The sequence below is a fragment of the Atractosteus spatula genome, chromosome 25 (genome assembly GCF_055471065.1).
Source record: "Atractosteus spatula isolate fAtrSpa1 chromosome 25, fAtrSpa1.hap1, whole genome shotgun sequence".
In the NCBI taxonomy this organism is placed as follows: domain Eukaryota; kingdom Metazoa; phylum Chordata; class Actinopteri; order Semionotiformes; family Lepisosteidae; genus Atractosteus; species Atractosteus spatula.
In genome coordinates, this window is record NC_142730.1 from 5,819,705 (window position 1) to 5,839,411 (window position 19,707).

The window sequence follows — 19,707 nt, forward strand, 5'->3', positions numbered from 1 at the left end:
GTTCAAACGACGTCTAGGGAAATTAGGGTGGAATGCAAATACATTTCCACGGAGAAGGATCGACGCTTTGTTAGAATTGGTCGGGCTCTATTTTAACGTTAATGGTCTCTCATTTCTAGTTAAAAAAAAGGTTTTAGCCGCCATTCTCTTTTTGGAAGAAATGAAAGCTGCTCCCCCTCCATTTATTCTTGAATTGGATCATCCTGGAATGTTCCATTAGGTTAAATAAAGCAGGGGATTCGCAGTAAGACCAATAAACCCGTAAAAAGTAAAAATAAAAAAAACAACTCTTTAAAAAGTAAAAAATATAATCAAGCCTTAGTTCGTGTTACAATTGAAGCCAATAGAAAACCCCTGCTTTGGAAGCTGGAAATGGAGTATGCTCTCTGGCCCGCTGGATTCGTGGCTCTGTGGCCGAGTCCACCCTCCTGCCCCGCGGAGGTGCTGTCTTCCGGGTGCGAGGCAGCGCCGAGCGCCCCTCTTTGTCCCGGCGGCCCATCCTCCCAGCCTGATGGAGGCCGGTGGCTCCTTTTCTTGATGTCGAGGTAATTCGCTCTCCGCGCACGATCGCGACAGAAAGCGGCCGCGGTCGTCCTCGGGTGGAGGCGGTGTCGGCCGACGGAGAAGATCAGTCGCTGCGTTTAAATACCCTCCTCCTCCCCACGAGTTAATTGAGTTTGTCGTGCTGGATTGGAAAACGTCCCTCTTTTTTTTTTACCATGAATTTTTAATTTTTACTCCAGCGTGCGGTATTTTGTTTTTCAACCTACCCGTGGACTAATTAAAAGCAGACCGCAGAATTGCCCTCTGGCTCATTTTTTTGCTCATAAACAAAAGATATGCACCCGGAGCTCTAAACATTTAATTTCCCTGGACGCGGGTCCTTTCAGAAACCTCACCTGGGCACTTCGGGAACTCGCACCCAGACTGGAAGAACTGTACCCGGGCAGGGGCTGGGAACTGCGGTCCCACTGAGTAGGGGGGAGATCGGCGGGTCTCCGGGCGGAGAGAAGCCTCGTTTAGCCCGACCGGCCACCCCGCCTGTGTCCGCACCCGGAGGGACGAGAGGGACTGTATTTTCTGTGGAGTCGGGGACATGCCGGCTCGCCGCAGGTGCTATTAATGGCGGCCGACCCGGGGAAGCTGCAGGCACAGAGTCACAGCAAGAGAAGCAAAGGTACGAGTTCCGAGAGCCAATCAAACAACGGGAAAACCAATTAACTAATTATATCTGTCTGTGTGTGTGTCTGTCCGTCTGTCGACAGGAAGGGTGGGAAACAGGTAATCCATTTTTTATCTGTTGGATAACTGTAAAGACACTCATCTGTATCTTCACATGATCACTCCTTCATCATCATCATCAGAGCTGTAGAGTAACTGTACAGACACTCAGTCCAGCTCCTCTGTATCTTCACATGAACACTCCTTCATCATCATCAGAGCTGGAGAGTCACTGTACAGACACTCAGTCCAGCTCCTCTGTATCTTCACACTAACACTCCTTCATCATCATCAGAGCTGGAGAGTCACTGTAAAGACACTCAGTCCAGCTCCTCTGTATCTTCACATGATCACTCCTTCATCATCATCAGAGCTGTAGAGTAACTGTAAAGACACTCAGTCCAGCTCCTCTGTATCTTCACATGAACACTCCTTCATCATCATCAGAGCTGTAGAGTAACTGTAAAGACACTCAGTCCAGCTCCTCTGTATCTTCACATGATCACTCCTTCATCATCATCAGAGCTGCAGAGTAAGTGTACAGACACTCAGTCCAGCTCCTCTGTATCTTCACATGAACACTCCTTCATCATCATCAGAGCTGGAGAGTCACTGTACAGACACTCAGTCCAGCTCCTCTGTATCTTCACATGAACACTCCTTCATCATCATCAGAGCTGGAGAGTAACTGTACAGACACTCAGTCCAGCTCCTCTGTATCATCATCAGAGCTCCAGATGTGAAGTGGTCTGTGATGGGCCTGTGTCTGTTTTCTGTACAGGTCTACAGATGAAGAGCCCAGAGAAGAAGAAGAGGAAATCCAGTGCTCAGGTAAGCAGCACTTGTGTCTCCACCTGTCAGTCAGCAGTGCTGATCAGTGTCTTCCTCAGGCTGTTGGCCCTGTATGTCAGACCTGCAGCTGAGAGTCCAGTCCTGCACCCCTGAATCAGACAGCAGCCCTCAGTGAGAGACTGCACCCCTGAATCAGACAGCAGCAGCCCTCAGTGTGAGACTGCACCCCTGAATCAGACAGCAGCAGCCCTCAGTGGGAGACTGCACCCCTGAATCAGACAGCAGCAGCCCTCAGTGTGAGACTGCACCCCTGAATCAGACAGCAGCAGCCCTCAGTGTGAGACTGCACCCCTGAATCAGACAGCAGCAGCCCTCAGTGTGAGACTGCACCCCTGAATCAGACAGCAGCAGCCCTCAGTGGGAGACTACACCCCTGAATCAGACAGCAGCAGCCCTCAGTGGGAGACTGCACCCCTGAATCAGACAGCAGCAGCCCTCAGTGGGAGACTGCAGCCCTGAATCAGACAGCAGCCCTCAGTGAGAGACTGCACCCCTGAATCAGACAGCAGCAGCCCTCAGTGTGAGACTGCACCCCTGAATCAGACAGCAGCAGCCCTCAGTGTGAGACTGCACCCCTGAATCAGACAGCAGCAGCCCTCAGTGTGAGACTGCAGCCCTGAATCAGACAGCAGCCCTCAGTGAGAGACTGCACCCCTGAATCAGACAGCAGCAGCCCTCAGTGGGAGACTGCACCCCTGAATCAGACAGCAGCAGCCCTCAGTGGGAGACTGCACCCCTGAATCAGACAGCAGCAGCCCTCAGTGGGAGACTGCACCCCTGAATCAGACACCAGCAGCCCTCAGTGGGAGACTGCACCCCTGAATCAGAGCGAGCTGCTGTCCTCAGTAATATCCAGGGCCGTCAGGCTGCCGGGGGGCTGGTCTGGATGGGGGTGACATCATCGGTTCTGGTGGGGTGTGGCTGTGGATTCAGGGGTCCCAGAGACGTGTCCTCTTGCATCTCAGCCTCAGGTCACTCTGGGGCACTAGTGGGCTGGGGAGTCTGTCCTTTACGAGCAGCAGCATGGATTTAACTTCCTCTCTCCTCTCTCCCCCCCTCCTCTCCCATCTCTCTCTCTCCTCTCCCCCTCCTATCCCTCCTCCTCTCTCTCTCCTCCATCACAGGGAGCTGCGTTCTCCCACCTCTCAGAATTCGCCCCCCCTCCGACCCCCATGGTCGATCACCTGGTGGCCTCCAACCCCTTCGACGATGACTTTGGGCCCCCGGCTCGCGCTGGGGGACCCCCTGGGGGCCCCGGCTCGGCTGGCGGGCCCTTCCTTCCCAGCCCTGGCGGGGGGTACGGGGGCCCGGGGGGGCCCATGAGAATGGGGGGGATGCCGTTCCTCGGAGGGGGGGCGGCAGGAGCGGGGGGGAGCGGCCAGCCCACGCGCAGGCCCCCCTTCGGCCCCCCAGGAGCGGGGGGCGCTGGGGGAGGGCACCACCAGATGGGGTTTGGGGGTCTCCCCGGGTTCGGGGGTCCAGGCCCGGGAGGAGGGGCAGGGGGGGGCGGAGGCGGGGGGTTCCCGCCGGGGGGGCCGCAGTTTAACATCCCCCCCAGCTTCAGCCCCCCGGGGCCCATGCACCACGGCCCCGGCTTCAACCCCATGCTGTCTCCGGGGGCGCTCGGGGGAGCAGGGGGAGCACCCCACCCCAGATTTGGGGTCCCACCCCAGCAGCCCCCGGGGCAAGGGGGTCACCATTTTAACAGCCCCCCCCTGCCCAGCGGCGGGGGCCCCCGGCCGCCCCACGGCCCGCTGGGACCCATGGGGGGTCTGCCCAGCGGCATGAACAGCATTCCCAGCATGCCCGGCATGTCCAGTATGGGGGGGGGCGTTGGCGGGGCTGGGATGGGGGGCCTCCCTGGGATGCCTCCGGGGCAGTTCCCCCCCCACGACAGCCCTTACCCCGGCCCCAGCCCCCCCGGGGGCGAGGAGGGCAAGAGCTTCCCCGGGGCAGGAGGGCAGCAGCAGCAGCCGCCCCCCCAACAGCAGCCACAGCCGCCCCCCCCACCCCAGCCCGGCCTGAGCGCACCCCCTAACCAGGCGCCCCCCGGACCCCCGCCTCCGCCGGCCGGGGCTGGGGGGGGCTTCCCGGGCCACCCCGACATGCAGCCGACCCCCACCCCCAACCCCGGCCCGGCCCCCCCCGCGCCAGCCCCCTCCCAAGCCGCCCCCACCCCCACCCCCAACCCCTCGCCCCCGGGCCCCGTCAACGGGGGGCAGCACCCACCTCCGCCGCCGCCCCCGGCCCCCGCGTCCGCCAACCCGCCCCCCAACCCCCCCCAGCCCGCGCCGCCCCCCAGCGCCGCGCCCGGCGCCCCCGCCAGCACCCCCTATGGCCAGCAGAACAGCGGCGCGGGGGGCGTGGGCGGGGCGCCGGCGGGGGGGGCCAGCAGCGCCGGGGGGGGGCCGGGCGGCAGCGCCGGCTCGGGCTCAGCTCAGCCCGTCTCGGGGTCCCCCCTGCCGCCCCCTGCGGGGCCCCCCCTCCCCTCGGCCGCAGCGGGGAGCGGCCCCACTGCGCAGAAGGGGGCAGGCGGCCTGGTGTTCCCCTGCGGGTTCTGCCTGTCGGAGGTCAACGACGACCAGGACGCCATCCTGTGCGAGGCCTCGTGCCAGAAGTGGTTCCACCGGGACTGCACGGGCATGACGGAGACCGCCTACGGGCTGCTGACCCGCGAGAGCGCCGCCGTCTGGGCCTGCGACTTCTGCCTCAAGACCAAGGAGATCCAGTCCGTCTACATCCGCGAGGGCATGGGCCAGCTGGTGGCCGCCAACGACGGCTAGAGGGCACGCTGAGCCTCCGGCTGGCCGGCTGAGGGACGGGCACGCTGACCGCCTGAGGAATGGACACACTGACCCTCTGAGCGGCCGCCTGAGGAATGGACACACTGACCCTCCGGCTGGCTGGCTGAGGGACAGGCATGCTGACCGCCTGAGGAGTGGACACACTGACCCTCTGACCGACTGCCTGAGGAATGGACACACTGACCCTCTGACCGACTGCCTGAGGAATGGACACACTGACCCTCTGACTGACCGGCTGAGGAATGGAAACACTGACCCTCTGGCTTACCGGCTGAGGGACGGGCACGCTGACCCTCTGGCTGACCAGCTGAGGGATGGGCACGCTGACCGCCTGAGGAATGGACACACTGACCGCCTGAGGAATGGACACACTGACCCTCTGGCTGACCGGCTGACAGACAGGCACGCTGACCCTCTGACCAGCTGAGGAATGGACACTGACCCTCTGACCTGCAGAGGGACACACACGCTGACCCTTTGACTGACCCACTGAGGGACAGACGTGCTGACTGAGTGACCGGCATGCAGAGAGATCAGGCAGGACTTGGAAGTGAAGCACAGCTGCACCAGAGCCAGACTCCGCCAAGCCCTGAACCCCAGAGGATCCACCCAACTCCACCCACTATCCCAGCACTACAGACCTCATCTACTGTCCACTCAGGGGACTGTGTGAGAGGAGAGAGACAGCAGTGCCTCTAGCAGTATCTACATTCAATTAGATGGGATCAAATAAGATACATGGCTCTCCATCTGGGCCGGGTCACACTGTAACCCTACAGTCCAGAGATCGCTAGTCCAGTCTGGGTCACACTGTAACCCTACAGTCCAGAGATCACTGGTCCAGTCTGGGCCGGGTCATACTGTAACCCTACAGTCCAGAGATCACTGGTCCAGTCTGGGCCGGGTCACACTGTAACCCTACAGTCCAGAGATCGCTGGAGAGATTGTGGTTCATCAAGGGCCAGGACTGGGAACTCCCAAGTTATAACATATTTTACAAGGGAATACCGACCATTCCTCAGTTATCATTCCATGCTTTTTCCTAGTGTAAAATCCTTGGGAGTAACATTCCCATTGGGAAGCTGAAATAGAATGGAAGGTGGTGTTATGGACTCTATGGTCTTTCTGACCTCTGACCTCGGCCTTGCCTGTCTGACCTCGGCTTATAACCGTTTCTATTTTGTACTGATCTACTCCTGTATTAAAGAGGTAAAAGCTTTCTTACTGTCGCTCTCTGGAGTTACCCAGAGGGAGCTTGTATATAAAGGTACTGTTAAAACCAAGTAAAGAGGGAGCAACTCATTTTGTACTCAACCCTGGGACTCGTCTTCATTGGGTCGTGAGTTAACGTCGTCCGACGCCTCTATCCGAGACAACCTGCAGTTACAGCATGGTCTCCCAGTCCAGTCCTGCAGGCCCGTGGCTCCTGGTGTATGTCCCAGGAGATCTCACTGGTGTATTTACTCTAATTGTTTAATCAACAGCATCATCGTTAATTCTTCTCACCAGACTTGAAGGTCTTTGAAAGGTAAGGGTCTGATTTTGTGTAATCGACTTTAAACCCCCCAAAAAAACTTTTTCTCTATTAGAAAAATCCTTCGTCTAATAGAGTAGTGATGTTAATTGCTTAATTGGCTGCTCAGGTCGGACCAGAAATCAGAGGGCGCCCCTGAGTTACAGGAAGAGAGAAGGGTAAAATCCCCAACCACTGTACGGAAATAGGAAATATCCCTGGAGCTCCATTCCCGATCGGTTCCCAGAGTGTCCAGCACAGGGCTCCGCGGATCCAGGGACTTGACTTCGTTTCAGCACAAGGCTGGGTGACGTGATTGAGTCAATTAATAGTTTAATTAAGATGCTTTGCAGAGCTCAGCCTGAGCCCAGCAGGGGCCCACTCTCTTCCAGCAATTAAACAATTAACCTGAATGCCTCCTTGGGCACCTGAGTATCGTCTGTGTAAGGCCCTGCACAGCTGATCCAAGGATTTCTGGAGGGCCAGAGAGTGTGGGCCTGTCCCTGCCCGGGGCCTGATTTTATATTATACTCATCCATTGCTTAAGCGGACAAGCTGAAGCTTTTCTGTTGGTGAGACACCGGAGGATGCCTGCAGCACAGGGGAGGACCAGAGCTGTGCCGCCCCCGGGAACAACGGCTCGGACCCGGTGGGCACTGGCCAGCGAGAGGGGTCTGCAGCGGATCAGCTCCGCACAGGGAAGTGGAGCGCCTGGAGATGCTAACATGCAGGCTCCACCCAGACGGACCAGCGCCACAGCCAGGCTCTATAGAGATCCACAGCAGTGCGCGGAGCTAATCCGTCATCCCACCACCCCCTCCTCCCATGCGACAGCTCTCGCAGGGCGTGCACATATCCTCCCCGCAGGGTGGGGAGGACTGGCTGCAGGGTGGAAGGAGGAAAACTAGTCCTGTGTGTGTCCTGTGATGGACTGGTGTCCTGTCCAGGGTGTGTGAGTGTGTGTGTCCTGTGATGGACTGATGGACTGGTGTCCTGTCCAGGGTCTGTGTGTCCTGTGATGGACTGGTGTCCTGTCCAGGGTGTGTGTGTCTGTATCTGTGTGTCCTGTGATGGACTGGTGTCCTGTCCAGGGTGTGTGTCTGTATCTGTGTGTCCTGTGATGGACTGGTGTCCTGTCCAGGGTGTGTGTCCTGTGATGGACTGGTGTCCTGTCCAGGGTGTACCCTGCTTTGTGCCCGTTGCTCTCTGGGACAGGCTCCTGGATGAAGCAGTTGGAAGAGATACTTTAAAAAACGCCATTTCCAGCAGAAACCAGTTTAAAACCGCCGAATGCCATGGTCACCAGGCTCTTGCTCGCAGATGACGTGGGTCTGCTCAGCTGTTTCTTTATTTCTGGGTCGAGATGAGTGACTGAGCTGTGAAAACCCCCCCGCCCCTCTCTCAGCTGTCACTCACACCTGCCCCTGTCAATCACAGCCTCCGCGGCTCCGCTATTGCTGATTCACCCGCGGCCTGCCCGGTCATTGGCCGGAGCGCCGAGGAAGGGGTGGGGCCTGGGCGACACCTGGTCTCCTATTGGACGAGAGTGGCTTCCCCCTCTCCTAACGCAGATCAGAAATCCAAACTTTGCAGCGACGACGGGAAGTTAGCGAAGGATAACAGAAACGCCTGGAGTGACTTTGTTTTCGGCTAATAGCGGGAGTGCGGTAATTTGTGTTAAATGTTGATGTTTTCTGTGTTGTGGCGACGTCTAAAAATATCAGAAATATGGCTGCGAAGGAGATGAAGCACAGAAACAGCGCAATTACTCCTGTTTCCGGGACCTGCGGTTTAGCTGTTGTGGGACTAATATTTTCTTGGTAACAAAAGATGGGGGCAAGCAGTATATAACGGTGCACCTCTGCGGCTGTCAGCACTTTCTTCGTGCATTCGTAAATCGCTCAAGGCAAACGCGGAACAGTTGTACCTGCTGTATGGTCAGACAGCTGGGCTGCTTTGTAAATACTGCGTGTGATTAGGTGCGCCAGAGAGTTTAAGCCCGAGCGTCATGCTCTCGCCAGAAGCGTGTGTGTGTGTGTGAGAGAGAGAGCCGAGAAGCTGCTGTGTTCTGGGACAGTCTGGCCTTTTATGGTCATTTGAGCAGGAGGAGACAGAGACGGACTGAGGGAGGTCGAGCCCGGTGGAGAGAGGGTACTGTTTCACCGGGTTAACTACCAACCCTTGAGGCCAAGTTAATGTTGTTATTTCAACATGAGTCGAAGAGGAGAACTAGTTGTAAAAAAACTCGCTGCTCACGACAGCAGAGTGGAACGAGTGGTCGAGATGGAGAGCAGTCTTGTGGAGACCACAGTTTCCTGTCAGCTGTGTTTGTGCATGCTCCCTTCTGTGCCTGGTCTTGACCCAGAGGTGTGGAATCACGGTGTCTCATTCCTGCAGTACTAGGGGGAAGCCACTAGGGGGCGATGGATGACAACTCCAACAGTGGCGGCAGCACCAATGGCTCCTCGAACAACTGGACCATTCTGACCCCAGAGGTACGCAGGGATGCCACTAGCACCATACACCTCATACAGCAGCATTGCCAGAGTTTAAAGCTCACCAAGGCAGGAACAGAGTCGCAGAACACTGGTGATGAGGTCAGTGATGTCATTAAGGACTGCCTCTGGTCCTCCGGTGCTGGGGCAGTGTCCCCTGGGTTTGAAGCTCTCTGTAAGACCGGTCCTGGTCCAGCAGGGCCCAGTGTTTGTTCTCCAGAACCTGAATCACACAGTAAACCAGCATCAAGCTGACTGAGGTTGTTCTGAGTGGTGCTGGCAGACATAGGACAGTCTGAGACTGAAGCTCCCCATCACTACTTTAAATAGTCAGCTGGAGGAACAGAGGACTGGTTTCATTCAAGGGAGGCTTAATCACGCCCGAGAATTCATTAGTTTCTGAATTAAACGGCGTGTGCTCTTCGTGGCTAGAAAAGTGAGATCTAAATTTCTCGTCCGGCTAGTGACCACCTCACTGTGACCTTTGACCTCACTCACAACAGTTGTCTTTTTACAGGACTCTGTGGTGGAGAATGTGGGCCCGGGGGATGATGGGACGGATGGTCCTCCAGTGGCGGACCACAGCTCCGCGGAGGAGCTGAAAGGTAGAGATAACTTAATAACTTGATAACTTCATGTCTGACGTCAGGAGCTTATTTTCCAGACCATAAGCCATATTCCTTTTCACAAATTTCAGTTCAAGCCTGCGGCTTATTTTCAAATACATTGATTTTGTTTCCAATGGGATTGAGAACCGGGCATGGATCCGAGCAAGAGGCATCCCGCTCCTCGGGCCCCGCCCACGCACCCCCTGCACCCGCGCGCGCTGAGGGTGTGTGTGTGTGTGTGTGTGTGTGTGTGTGTGTGTGTGTGTGTGTGTGTCTGTCTGCCTGGGGTTCCTAATAATCTGGCCACTGTGTGTGTGTGTGTGGGAGTGCGCTGTCCTGGTCCGTGATCACTCTGCGTGTGTCTCCTGTCAGAGACCGCCGAGGAGGAGGAGGAGGAGGAGGCTGGCGTCGCCGGGCTGAAGGCAGGGGAGACGCGCTCTGCGGAGGGGCTGCAGGTGAGCTCCGCTCTTGCCTGGGGGAGGGGGCTGGTTGGCGCCTGGTGCTGGGGGTGATGTTTGTCACTGCAGGAGCGGCGGTGCTGTTCTGTTCCAGCTGCCGTTGACCCACAGTAGACGAGCGATACGTGAAGGATCTTGTAGCAGAATGAGTCCTCTTTTTGGTTCTGTCCTCAATACCAGAAATGAGAGTTGTAAAGGAACCAGTAAAGGTTTATTCCATGCTGAAAAGAAACGAAGTTTCTTCTTCACCTGAAGAAGGCTCCACAGCCGAAACTTTGTTTCGTTTCTTCTTGTGCGAGTGTGAGGCGTGCGAGTCGATCCTCACCGTTCCAGTGCGCTCAAGGTCTATAGCCTGCCAGGAGCAGGCCTTCCCCAGACTGCCACTTCATCAAGCGTGTGCTTGTCATGCCCAGGTCTGCCAGGAGACGGCGACGGGGAACAGCGAGAGCGGCCCCAGCCCCGCCCCCAACTCCAACATTGTGACTGTGCCCGCCTCCTCGCCACAGGAAGAGGAGGGGCACCAGGAGGAAGGGGAGGGCCCAGGGCTGCCCAGGAAGGTTGCTGAGATCGGAAAGCAAGCAGGTACAGGGGAGGGAGCAGGCTGGGGAGAGAGGGGGGGGTCTGGGAGGAAGACGGGGTGAGGGAGAGAGGGAGGAGACCGGAGGAGCAGAGAGGGTTCTTAGTATTCCAATGTCTGTCATTAAATAGTCCCTCCCCCTGCTCACAGTCATTGGCTGGCTGATGAAGTGTGGTGTGTTTGTGTTGAAGTGCGATTGGTGGCTCCGCTGCTGAGGGGCCTGACCCTGTCAGGGTTCCGTAGATGGGGGAAGCGGCTGATTGGACGAGGAGGAAGAGGTACTGGTAGGCGGTGCCTGTGCAGCAGCCTGCATGCTGATTGGTGGAGAAGCATGTTCTATGTTTCATGTTCAGTGTAAAACCAAATGAATGGACAGCAGTTTGTCCATTTGTTAGTTATCCTCTTCGGTGCTTGAGTTGCATCATGTATACACTTCATGTTTTTAATTAATAGAGGACGTAATATTGTATTTCACTGTTGCTTGTGTTGGTTCTGAATACTCTATTCTGTTGTGCAGACAACAGATAAGCAGTGTCTTAGGTGTGTTTGCTGTTCAGTTTTGATGAAGGAGTGTTAATGTGAAGATACAGAGGAGCTGGACTGAGTGTCTGTACAGTGACTCTCCAGCTCTGATGATGATGAAGGAGTGTTCATGTGAAGATACAGAGGAGCTGGACTGAGTGTCTGTACAGTTACTCTCCAGCTCTGATGATGATGAAGGAGTGTTAGTGTGAAGATACAGAGGAGCTGGACTGAGTGTCTGTACAGTTCCTCTACAGCTCTGATGATGATGAAGGAGTGTTCATGTGAAGATACAGAGTAGCTGGACTGAGTGTCTGTACAGTGACTCTCCAGCTCTGATGAAGGGGTGTTAATGTGCGTATTTTACAGCAATGTTTGTGTGTTGATCTGAGCAGAGAGACTAGTGTGAGTTTCCCACCATTTACAAAGCATCTGTTCTGAACTTTGCATGAAGTCTTCGTGACAGATGTCATAGCTGCAGTGTGTTTTTGATTGGATGCCTGGAGCACAGCAGAGCAGTACACTCTGGGGTTTACTAGCTGTAAGAAACAGGAGGAACATGATTACACAAAGAGTGGTGGAAGTGTGGAGCAGTCTGAATGCTCTCATTTGAACCCTTTCTTAGCTGTCGTGTACATAAATTACACAGGTTTTTAAATTCCATGTGCCTTGCCTTTAAAATCCAGTTAACAGGCCTGAAACATCCAGCCTGCAGCTTACAGTAAAACCTGGAGTGGGTCAGACTGCAGCCCCCTGAAGAGAGCGGGCCAGTAGCTTTTGCCGAGAATGGCTCTCCCACTGCGCAGCTGGCCTGAACGGGAGAATGGAAATGACGATGCATTTGCATAGCAGTTTGGTGCTTTGCATTTTGTGCTTGCAGCAAAGTGTAATCTCTAAGAGGACAGATGCAAGATCTTTTCCTTTGACATGTCTGCCTGGACAGGTTTAATTAAAATAAAGTTTTGGGAAGCTGCTTTTTTTTTCTACTGCCGGCACTGCTATTATAAAACCTGGATCAGATTGCAGTGGACTGGGAGTCCGATTAAAATCCTAATAATAACTGATGCATGGTATCTAAACTTTTCTACTCTAGCTTATAGCACTTATAGCTACAATTGTCACAACTACATACACATAGCCTTCGGACTCCCAGTGCGCTGCTGTCTGATCCACTCCAGGCTTTAACCTGATTGTCCTCCTTGATTGGTGTCCCTGTTCATCCAGTGTCTCCCTCTCGCCAGCAGAATTGGATTCGGACCTGGAAACTGGGGCAGGCCTCCGGAGACGGAAGACACACCACCTGGGGAGAGGGGAGGAGGAGGAGGAAGAGGAAGAGGAGGATCAGGAGGAAGAGAGGGTGTGGAGGAAGGAGGGGGAAGGGGGACTTGGACTTTCCCTGAACAAGTGCATCGTGGGAGCCCTGCTCTTGCTGGGACTGGGGATGATCCTGTTCTCTGGTGAGCGCTGCACATGTCCAGAAACCGACTCTCTGTGCGCAGCAGTCTGATCCATTGCAGTGACGTTTTACAGTGCTGTCTGTCAGAGGATCCAGGGGTTGATCAGACTGCTGTGCACTTGGGAGAGTAATCTGTTCTCGTCTGTGTGCGTGTGAGAGAAAGTACCAAATTTAGCAACTTGATTCAGGATCTCTCTCAAGAGCTAGAGCCAGTAGCAGTTTCTGGCTGCAACTAGCCAGACTTTATAAGCACCATGTCCGCACAAGCAGTGAGGATTAGCTACTGTGTGACCCTGCTAGAGCCCCAGACTAACCTCGCTAAGCTCAGCCTCACTCTCCAGGGAGCTGCAGGCTGGCCGGGTTTGTAGGGTTGAGATCTGGCAGGTGTAACTCCTCTGAAGCTGCTGGCGATTCAGGAGACCCAGAAACCCTCTCAAGGCTGTGTCCCCTGGTCTGGAGCTGGTGACCGCTTGTCTGATTAGCTTGGCATGAGCGTTCTCCTTATGAGTGCTGGTGTATCGCACCGCATGCCACTGTACACCATTGCACTGGCCTGTCAGGTGTATCACTGAACGTTACCTGTGTGGCGCAGTAGAAGAGTGACATGCTCTGGTTTGAAGCCCTGTCTAGCTCTTTCAACTGTACAGTATGTGCACCTCAGTGGAGACGGGTGAGCACACGCCTGTGTGACTCTGTAGCACCCCTGTGCACGGACCTGCAAAGCTGTGTGACTGTCTGCGTGGGTCTCTGTCTATAGACTCTGTGTTGTTTGTGTTCCCTTAGGGCTGGATGAGGAGGTGGATCTGAGGGAACTGCATGAGAAGGATCTTTATGGACAGCAGGTCAGTGTTCATCTTTCCTCTTCCTCCCCCTTTCCTTCCCTCTCTTTCTGTTTGGATGCCAGTCCAGAATCCATAAGCCCAGCTCAGTGTGACATCTGTGACTAGCAGTCGTGAACTGCAGAGGGTTCCCAGACTGTTGCCAATATAACCCTGCAGTCAATGGTTCTGCTCTTTCATATGAATCTGTCCTTCTGTGTTCTTCTCTCTTCCTGTGCCTTGTGCTCCAGGACGAAACCGGTTCTGCCCCGGACCCACAGTCGGCGCAGTTGATGGCTTCTCTGCTAGACAAGCTGGCCCAGGAGAACCAGCAGATAACCCTGCTGCAGGCCGAGCTGCAGGTCAGCACCGGAGTGGTCTCGGGCGCCGTGTGCACTGGCGCACAGCTGATCCTGCAGACGGTCTCTGACAGAGCTTCTCCCTCTCCGCCAGGCCCAGAAGGAGGAACTGGCGCTCGCCCTGCGGGGGCTGGAGGAAGGAGGGGGTTTGGCCCAGGAGAACGAGCAGCTGCGTGCTGAGCTGGCCTCCCTGCCCAGCCTGCAGGGGGAGCTGGAGAGCCTCAAGGCCAGAGTGACAGAACTGACGCAAATCACAGGTACTGAGTGGGAAAGAAGAGAAGGGGTGATACAGCCCAGGCCACTGTGAGAGTGATACAGCACTGAGACCGACAGAAATACAGCCCAGGCCAGTGTGAGAGTGATACAGCACTGAGACAGACAGAAATACAGCCCAGGCCAGTGTGAGAGTGATACAGCACTGAGACAGACAGAAATACAGCCCTGGCCAGTGTGAGAATGATACAGCACTGAGACAGACAGAAATACAGCCCAGGCCAGTGTGAGAGTGATACAGCACTGAGACAGACAGAAATACAGCCCAGGCCAGTGTGAGAGTGATGCAACACTGAGACAGACAGAAATACAGCCCAGGCCAGTGTGAGAATGATACAGCACTGAGACAGACAGAAATACAGCCCAGGCCAGTGTGAGAGTGATACAGCACTGAGACAGACAGAAATACAGCCCAGGCCAGTGTGAGAGTGATACAGCACTGAGACAGACAGAAATACAGCCCAGGCCAGTGTGAGAGTGATACAGCACTGAGACAGACAGAAATACAGCCCAGGCCAGTGTGAGAGTGATACAGCACTGAGACAGAAATACAGCCCAGGCCAGTGTGAGAGTGATACAGCACTGAGACAGACAGAAATACAGCCCAGGCCAGTGTGAGAGTGATACAGCACTGAGACAGACAGAAATACAGCCCAGGCCAGTGTGAGAGTGATACAGCACTGAGACAGACAGAAATACAGCCCTGGTCAGTGTGAGAGTGATACAGCACTGAGACAGACAGAAATACAGCCCAGGCCAGTGTGAGAGTGATACAGCACTGAGACAGACAGAAATACAGCCCAGGCCAGTGTGAGAGTGATACAGCACTGAGACAGACAGAAATACAGCCCAGGCCAGTGTGAGAGTGATACAGCACTGAGACAGACAGAAATACAGCCCAGGCCAGTGTGAGAGTGATACAGCACTGAGACAGACAGAAATACAGCCCAGGCCAGTGTGAGAGTGATACAGCACCGAGACAGAGAGAAATACAGCCCAGGCCAGTGTGAGAGTGATACAGCACCGAGACAGACAGAAATACAGCCCAGGCCAGTGTGAGAGTGATACAGCACCGAGACAGACAGAAATACAGCCCAGGCCAGTGTGAGAGTGATACAGCACTGAGACAGACAGAAATACAGCCCAGGCCAGTGTGAGAGTGATACAGCACCGAGACAGACAGAAATACAGCCCAGGCCAGTGTGAGAGTGATACAGCACCGAGACAGACAGAAATACAGCCCAGGCCAGTGTGAGAGTGATACAGCACCGAGACAGACAGAAATACAGCCCAGGCCAGTGTGAGAGTGATACAGCACTGAGACAGACAGAAATACAGCCCAGGCCAGTGTGAGAGTGATACAGCACTGAGACAGACAGAAATACAGCCCAGGCCAGTGTGAGAGTGATACAGCACTGAGACAGACAGAAATACAGCCCAGGCCAGTGTGAGAGTGATACAGCACTGAGACAGACAGAAATACAGCCCAGGCCAGTGTGAGAGTGATACAGCACTGAGACAGACAGAAATACAGCCCAGGCCAGTGTGAGAGTGATACAGCACTGAGACAGACAGAAATACAGCCCAGGCCAGTGTGAGAGTGATACAGCACTGAGACAGACAGAAATACAGCCCAGGCCAGTGTGAGAGTGATACAGCACTGAGACAGACAGAAATACAGCCCTGGTCAGTGTGAGAATGATACAGCACTGAGACAGACAGAAATACAGCCCTGGTCAGTGTGAGAGTGATACAGCACTGAGACAGACAGAAATACAGCCCAGGCCAGTGTGAGAGTGATACAGCACTGAGACAGACAGAAATACAGCCCAGGCCAGTGTGAGAGTGATACAGCACTGAGACAGACAGAAATACAGCCCAGGCCAGTGTGAGAGTGATACAGCACCGAGACAGACAGAAATACAGCCCAGGCCAGTGTGAGAGTGATACAGCACTGAGACAGACAGAAATACAGCCCAGGTCATCCAACAGTACTGCTGTCCCATTCTCTGACAGAAGCCCACTCTGCTGCCCCTGTGCCCAACCTCACTGTGCAGAACGTCTCCACTGCACCCCCTACAGATGAGCCGGGGCACCGCAATGACACCCCAAGTGAAGAGAGCCCAGTTGCCGAGGAGGCGGAGGAGAGCGCAGGAGGAGGAGACGCCCTGCAGCAGGAGCTGGAGAGACAGCGCCTCCTGCTGGCCGAGAGCCGGCGGCGCCTGGAGGGGCTGACGGGGGCGCCGAGGGAGCTGGGGGGGAAGAGGGGGGTGAGGGAGGGGCTGGCGGAGCTGGAGAGGAGGCTGTCCGCTGAGATCGAGCGGCTGGGGAAGGGAGCGCCGGGGGAGAGGAGGGAGGAAGGGGGCCAGAAGAGGAGCTGGGAGGAGGCGGAGAGAGGGGCGCGGAGAGAGGGAGAGGCCGGGAAGAGGAGGAGGAAGGAGGAGGAGGAGCAGCAGCAGAGGGCTGGGAAGGAAGGGAAGGAGGGGTGGGGAGAACAGGAGTGGCAAAGGGGAGGAGAGGAGAAGCAGAGAAGGAAAGAGGGGAAGAGACCAGGAGAGAGGGGGAGGAGGGAGGGAGAGCAGAGGGGGAGGAGGGAGGGAGAGGAGAGGGGGTGGAAGGAGAGGAAGGAGGGGGAGGAGAGGGGGAGGAAGGAGGGAGAGGAGAGGGGGAAGAGGGAGAGGAAGGAGGGAGAGGAGAGGGGGAGAAAGGAGGGAGAGGAGAGGGGGAGGAGGGAGAGGAAGGAGGGAGAGTGGCTCAGGCAGAAGACAGAGCAAACGGAAGAAGGGATGATGAAGGACAAGACCAGGGCGCAGAAGAAGGAGAGGCTGGAGCCCAGATCCAAACAGGACCACCACTGGCAGGGGCCCGGCCGGGCGGCGCCGTCGCCCGGGAAACCGGCCCACCGGCACCACGACCACAACGCCTTCTGGAAGCAGCAGGGCGAGAAGCTGCGCCACTACCGCCCCCCGCAGGGCTGCGGGGGTCCGCGGGACTGCGCCCGCCAGGAGGGGCTCCACCCCGTCGAGCTGCCCGCCTTCCAGGCCCTGCTGGGGGGCTACCTGCGCCGCCTCGGCGGGGGGGCCGGGCCGGCCGAGCTGCAGCGGCTGACCCTGGACTTCTTCCAGGACGGCCTCTTCGCACACCAGCGGATGGCCTTCCGGGACTTCGCCGAGGACGTGGGGGAGATCCTGGAGGAGCTGGCGGAGAGGGAGGGGGGCGGCGAGGGTGAGGGCGAGGAGCTGGAGCGGTTCATGGAGGGGTTCGAGAGGGAGGCGCTGAGGAGGTTCGCCATCCCGGGACACGGGCACAGACACGGAGAGAAGGAGCGAGAGGGGAGGAGGAGAGGTGAGTGGAGGGACACGACGGAGGAGAGAGGGACTGGGAAAGAGGGAGAGACTGGGAAAACCGATAGGAAAAAGGGAGAGACTGGGAAAGAGGGAGAGACTGGGAAAACCGATAGGAAAAAGGGAGAGACTGGGAAAAAGACTGGGAAAGAGGGAGAGACTGGGAAAACCGATAGGAAAAAGGGAGAGACTGGGAAAAAGACTGGGAAAGAGGGAGAGACTGGGAAAACCGAAAGGAAAAAGGGAGAGACTGGGAAAAAGACTGGGAAAGAGGGAGAAATAAAAGGGAAACGGGCAGGGAAAAAGATTGGGGAAGGACAAGAGCCTGGAAGAGGGAGGGGGACAGGGAAAAAGACTGGGAGAGGGGGGCAGGTTGGAAGAGGGAGGGGGACAGAGTGAGAGTGAGCGAGAGGGAGAGGTGACTGCAGCGGTCAGGGGTTCGACGCGCTGCCTCTCTCTCTGGCTCACAGGCAGGAAGCCCAGCCCTGCCGAGCCGGACCACAGCCAGGAACAGCAGCGCCCCCCGGTGGAGCAGGACTGGCACGCTCGCAGCAAGGAGAAGCACAGGTGGGCCGAGCCAGCGGGCGGCAGCGAGTAGAACAGACACGGGCCGAACTGGACCGGGGACCTCTGGACACTGGCTCCTCCCTCCTTCCCGGGCTCTTCCGCAGCAGCAGTGTCACTCGGACCTGCGCAGAGGTTCATCAACCATCCCACCAATGAAGCCGCTGAGGTTGGCGGGGCAGGGAGGTGTCTGGCTCCCCCTACAGGACGAGGGCTCGGTGGCACCTTTTATTTTGAAAATCTTCTTTCATCTGCGGCTCTCAGATCCAAAGCCTTCGTGTTCTTCAGGAGCTGGAGAGCCCAGGGTTCGAATGTGGATTTAATTGACTTAATGAAATCCAAGGAGTAGCAGAGAACAGATAGTGGATTTTTTTTGGTTGCTTTTCACCAGAGTTTGTGTTGGGGTGTTTTTTTTTTCAGAAGTCAGGAATGGTGAGGGGAGGGTGGCGGGTTTTTCGCTCGTGCTGGAAGGTTTCAGTGGGGGAAACGCCTTTCTTTTTATCTGGGAGGAAAATAAGGGAATGGAGCTCAGGGCCGTGGCTGGGTTGCTAGACACCTGCCACTCTTGGTGTAGAGAAGTGCTTTTTGATAAAGAAGAACTGGGACATGAGAGCTGTACAGACCTGACTTGGTGTGTTAAATTATTTTGTTCCCATGTAATTAATGACCCCAATTAAACAATTAAGGCTTGTGTGGTGGGGTGGTCTTTTGACCTGGGCTTCTAGGGTTGCAACACCGAACTTGGACAGTGAGTCACACCTCCTTCGCTGACCTGGAGAAAATCCGATCAGCGAAATGTCAGCTGTGGCACGAATGCCGAGACCCGACTTCCCAGCAGAGGGGGGAGCTGCCCTGGCCTGCCTGGAGAAGTTGGGGTGCAGGAGCGTGTTGGGGGGGGTCCGGTGATTGCAGGCCCTGGTCTCAGGCCTACTGAACTGTTATTAAATTTCCTGCTGAACAGAGTGACTTCTGACCCCCTCTAGAAATGCCTGATTGATGTTGTTTTTGTCTTTGTATAAAAAATAAAGTTTCTTTAACGAGTAGCCGAGGTCTGGTGTGGGTTGGGAGGGGGTGTGTGAACAGAGGGAGGGAGGGAGATGAGTACAGGAGAGAGTGAGAGAGAGGAGCACGGGAGAGAGGAGATTATAGTTGGGTGGGAGGTGAAATATACAGTGACACAGTAGAACCTGATCAATACTGGTTAAAAAGCAGACACTGGCTGCTGTAACAATGGCCTCTAATACACAGAATGGCCCAGACTGATCCAAGATCTGGTTCAGGAAGAGGCCACGACTGAGAGGCTCTGCCAGGCGCTATATACTGCTGTGTTTCCTCTCGCAGGAGCACACCTCGCTGTGCAGAGAGAGGGGCTGGAGGGGTTCACCGGACGCCCACCGCCCTGGTCACTGTCCTGCGAGCTCACGGCCGCACCCTGTGGAGCAGGTGTCGCCTGCAGTGAGACTGTCCTGCTCCAGGGAGGAGCACGTCGGGACAGGCCTGGCGCTAATCACAGCAATTAACTGGCTCCTTAAGTGGCCTCGCGAACGACTGCATTTTCCCGGGCTGGTTGGTAAAGCCTGGGTTACAAAAGCACTCGGCACAAGACAAAGCACAAACAGGGAACAGAGCCCCGTAGAGCCCCTTGTCCGGGCGGCGGGAGTGAGCCTAGAGAATAATCTTCCTGGCACCAGGCCCAGGACTTTCCAGAGCCCAGAACGGGCCGATAGCGATCAGAGCCGCCCTGCCAGCCTGCTTGGAACAGAGCTGCAAACTGCTGAGTCGACTCCCGACACAAACACACCCAAGCTGCTCGTTAACGGCCAAAAACAGCAATCAGGCGCTG

General features: G+C 56.1%; 2 protein-coding genes across 5 annotated transcripts; both read left to right on the forward strand.

Moving 5' to 3' along the window:
* The first annotated feature begins 274 nt into the window (after positions 1–274).
* pygo2 (pygopus homolog 2 (Drosophila)) lies at positions 275–6,191 on the forward strand. 2 transcript variants are annotated; one of them, XM_088905553.1, is made up of 4 exons: positions 275–545; positions 891–1,177; positions 2,003–2,052; positions 3,198–6,191. In XM_088905553.1, exons 2-4 carry the CDS (start codon positions 1,123–1,125, stop codon positions 4,854–4,856), a joined length of 1,764 nt encoding a protein of 587 aa, XP_088761679.1. In that variant the 5' UTR covers positions 275–545; positions 891–1,122; the 3' UTR covers positions 4,857–6,191. The 2 variants fall into 2 exon arrangements, with proteins under 2 accessions (XP_088761679.1, XP_088761680.1); XM_088905554.1 differs by having other exon boundaries at positions 275–1,177.
* A 1,730-nt stretch (positions 6,192–7,921) lies between these two features.
* On the forward strand, positions 7,922–18,907 carry LOC148815213 (pre-B-cell leukemia transcription factor-interacting protein 1-like). 3 transcript variants are annotated; one of them, XM_088905003.1, is made up of 12 exons: positions 7,922–8,057; positions 8,788–8,885; positions 9,403–9,490; positions 9,866–9,948; positions 10,365–10,533; positions 10,720–10,806; positions 12,292–12,507; positions 13,290–13,348; positions 13,576–13,686; positions 13,778–13,940; positions 15,973–17,301; positions 17,771–18,907. In XM_088905003.1, exons 2-12 carry the CDS (start codon positions 8,814–8,816, stop codon positions 17,896–17,898), a joined length of 2,505 nt encoding a protein of 834 aa, XP_088761129.1. In that variant the 5' UTR covers positions 7,922–8,057; positions 8,788–8,813; the 3' UTR covers positions 17,899–18,907. The 3 variants fall into 3 exon arrangements, with proteins under 3 accessions (XP_088761129.1, XP_088761130.1, XP_088761131.1); XM_088905004.1 differs by having other exon boundaries at positions 12,295–12,507; XM_088905005.1 differs by lacking the exon at positions 10,720–10,806 and having other exon boundaries at positions 12,295–12,507.
* Positions 18,908–19,707: the final 800 nt, after the last annotated feature.

Excerpts from the sequence above, each read along its gene's own strand:
- pygo2 (XM_088905554.1), top strand. The coding sequence starts at position 1,123 with ATGGCGGCCGACCCGGGGAAGCTGCAGGCACAGAGTCACAGCAAGAGA. Across the intron at positions 1,178-2,002 it reads TCACAGCAAGAGAAGCAAAG|GTCTACAGATGAAGAGCCCA; the intron begins GTACGAGTTCCG and ends TTTTCTGTACAG. Across the intron at positions 2,053-3,197 it reads AGAGGAAATCCAGTGCTCAG|GGAGCTGCGTTCTCCCACCT; the intron begins GTAAGCAGCACT and ends CCTCCATCACAG.
- LOC148815213 (XM_088905003.1), top strand. The coding sequence starts at position 8,814 with ATGGATGACAACTCCAACAGTGGCGGCAGCACCAATGGCTCCTCGAAC. Across the intron at positions 8,886-9,402 it reads GGACCATTCTGACCCCAGAG|GACTCTGTGGTGGAGAATGT; the intron begins GTACGCAGGGAT and ends GTCTTTTTACAG. Across the intron at positions 13,349-13,575 it reads AGGATCTTTATGGACAGCAG|GACGAAACCGGTTCTGCCCC; the intron begins GTCAGTGTTCAT and ends CTTGTGCTCCAG.